This window comes from Monoraphidium neglectum (assembly GCF_000611645.1).
Source record: "Monoraphidium neglectum strain SAG 48.87 unplaced genomic scaffold scaffold04416, whole genome shotgun sequence".
NCBI classification, from domain to species: domain Eukaryota; kingdom Viridiplantae; phylum Chlorophyta; class Chlorophyceae; order Sphaeropleales; family Selenastraceae; genus Monoraphidium; species Monoraphidium neglectum.
In genome coordinates this window covers 1-2,282 of record NW_014009213.1, presented here as the reverse complement: position 1 = coordinate 2,282, position 2,282 = coordinate 1, and the positions used below count along the sequence as shown (strand labels likewise).

Below are 2,282 nucleotides of genomic sequence, written 5' to 3'. Positions count from 1 at the left end.
TCGTTCATCACGACACCCCCGCGCCGTGGTTGCAGATCAAGGCGCGTCGGGTGCCCTCTTCACGCGAAGCCCGGCAAGCCCACAGTCTTTTCAGAGCCCATCCGGTTGCGGGTGAGCTCGTGTATGCCATGTAGTCTTGTCAGCCGCCATAAGTGCTTGGGCAGCGTGCACATGGCCAGGCTCATTCCAGGCGCCCTCGTCTAGCTTTCGGTTCCATCACCCGTGCCAAGCATGGACTGCAGCGGGGCGCCCACGTATGCCCCATCCATCGCACGTAGGCTCGCAAGTGGTGTGTTTGCGTGCAGAGGCACGCGAGGCGCGCCGTGACGTGCGCGCATCGCCACTTGAACAGTGCCGACGGGAGTCCAGACAGCCCTCAGCACAAGCTCCTGCATCACCGCTGGTACACTGTGCTTTCTGAGGGGGTGCCCTTCAGTTGTGCAGCTTTGGCAGTGACACTGCCAAGCGAAGCATCGCGAGCAGGAGGCGGCGTAGAGCGGCCGACGGTTGGCGCTGTGTGCGGCCTGGCATGAACCCCAACTTCCTGTCGGGCGGCCAAAGCCTCAACCCCGCGCTGCAGCAGCAGGCCCAGCAGCTGCCGCCTCAGCAACCACAGCTCTCGCCGCCGCTGCCGCAGCAAGGCGGCCTTGGCAATGGACTGACCGCGCAGGGGTCGCTCCCAATGGACCACCTGAACCCCCTGGGGCTGCCGAAAGCCGGGGATGCCGGTATGCCTCGCGTGCCGTCGCTACAGGGCGCCGGTCTTGGGGGCCTTGCGGGTCTGATGCCTAGTGGCCTCAGCGGCGGCCTGCAGGGCCTGTCAAACGGCATGCAGCAGCAACAGCAGCAGCAGCAGCAGCAGCAGCAGCTAGGGTTGCAGGCGCAGCAGCCCACTCTGCAGCAGCAGCTGGGCGCTGCGGGATATGGCGCTGGTGGCCTGAGCAACCTGCAACTGCAACAGCTGCAGCAGCAGCGCCTGCAGCAGCAGCTCCAGCAGCAGCTCCAGCAGCAGCAGCTGCAGCAGCAGCTGCAGTCGCAACAGCATGCACGGCAGCAGCAGCTGCAGCAGCAGCTCCAGCAGCAGCAACAGCTGCAGCAGCTGCAGCAGCAACAGCGCCTCCTGCAGCAACAGCAGCAGCTACAGCAGCAGGCGCAGCTGCAGCAGGTGCAGCAGCAACAGCAGCTGCAGCACCAGCAGCAGCAACAGCAGCTTGGCGCGGCGGGCCTGGCGGGGCTTGGCGGCGGCGTGTCTGCGCAGCAGATGTTTCTGCTCAACAACCGCAACTCGCAAGCCAGCTCGATCGGTGGTGCCGCTGCGGTCGCGGGCCTGCTGCCCCCCAACGGGCAGCTGCTCCAGAACAACATAGCGGCGGCAGCGGCCGCCACGAACCCCACGCTGGCGGTCAATGCGGCGCAGCAGCGGCAGGCACAGCTGCTGGCCGCCGGGCTGATGCCAGGGCTGCAGGGCGGCGCGACTGCGCAGCAGCTCCAGCAGCAGGCGCTGCAGCAGCAGCTGCTGAAGGGCCTCCCCACCAGCCAGGCGCTGCAGCAGGCGTTCGGTGGCGCCACGGCGCAGCAGCTGCAGGGCCTGCAGCAGCAGCAGGCCAATGCGGCGCTGCTGCAAAACCTGGCGCGCCAACAGGCGGCCGCGCGCGAGCGCGAGCTTGCCCAGGCGGCCGCGATGCAGCAGCTGCGCCAGAGCCAGGCCGCCGCCGCGGCCGTGGCGATGCAGCAGCAGCGGGAGCAGCAGCAGCGCGAGCACCAGGCGAAGCTCCTGGCGCTGCAGCAGCAGAGCGCGGCGCTCGCCGCCGCTGGGCAGCAGGGCGGCCTCAATCAAGCGGCCCTCATGGCGGCCCTGCGCAATTCCCAGGTCGCGGCGGCCGCGGCTGTGCAGCAGCAGCAGCAGCAGCAACAGCAGCAGCAGCAGCAGCAGGCGGCGGCGGCGCACGCTGCGGCCAACAACCTGTACCTGTCCAGGATGATGGCCCAGGCCGGCGCCAAGCCCGGCGACGCCGCGGCCGCGGGCCTGCTCCCGCAGCAGCTGGCCGCCGCTGCCGCTGCTCAGCGGCAGCTCGCGCTCGCTGGCGGCTCGCCGCCCGGCGCGTACGGCCTCGCGGGCGGCGGCGCGCCGGGCGCCGGGTTTGAGCCGGCGCGCAACGTCGGCGTCATCGGGCAGGACAGGGGCAAGCGGCCGTCCTCCGACCTGGGGGTCGCAAACTCCCTGGGCTTCGACCCCGCCGTCGTCGGCCTCATCCAGCGCCCCGCGAGCGCGGGTCCCGCTG

At 70.0% G+C, this 2,282-nt stretch overlaps 1 protein-coding gene across 1 annotated transcript; it reads left to right on the top strand.

The window, feature by feature from the left end:
• Positions 1-529: 529 nt before the first annotated feature.
• Positions 530-2,273, top strand: MNEG_14341 (hypothetical protein; the record flags this gene model as incomplete). The annotated part of the gene is made up of 1 exon (XM_014037186.1): positions 530-2,273. A coding segment is annotated over one exon (1,744 nt), but the record flags the coding sequence as incomplete, so codon positions are not given.
• Positions 2,274-2,282: the final 9 nt, after the last annotated feature.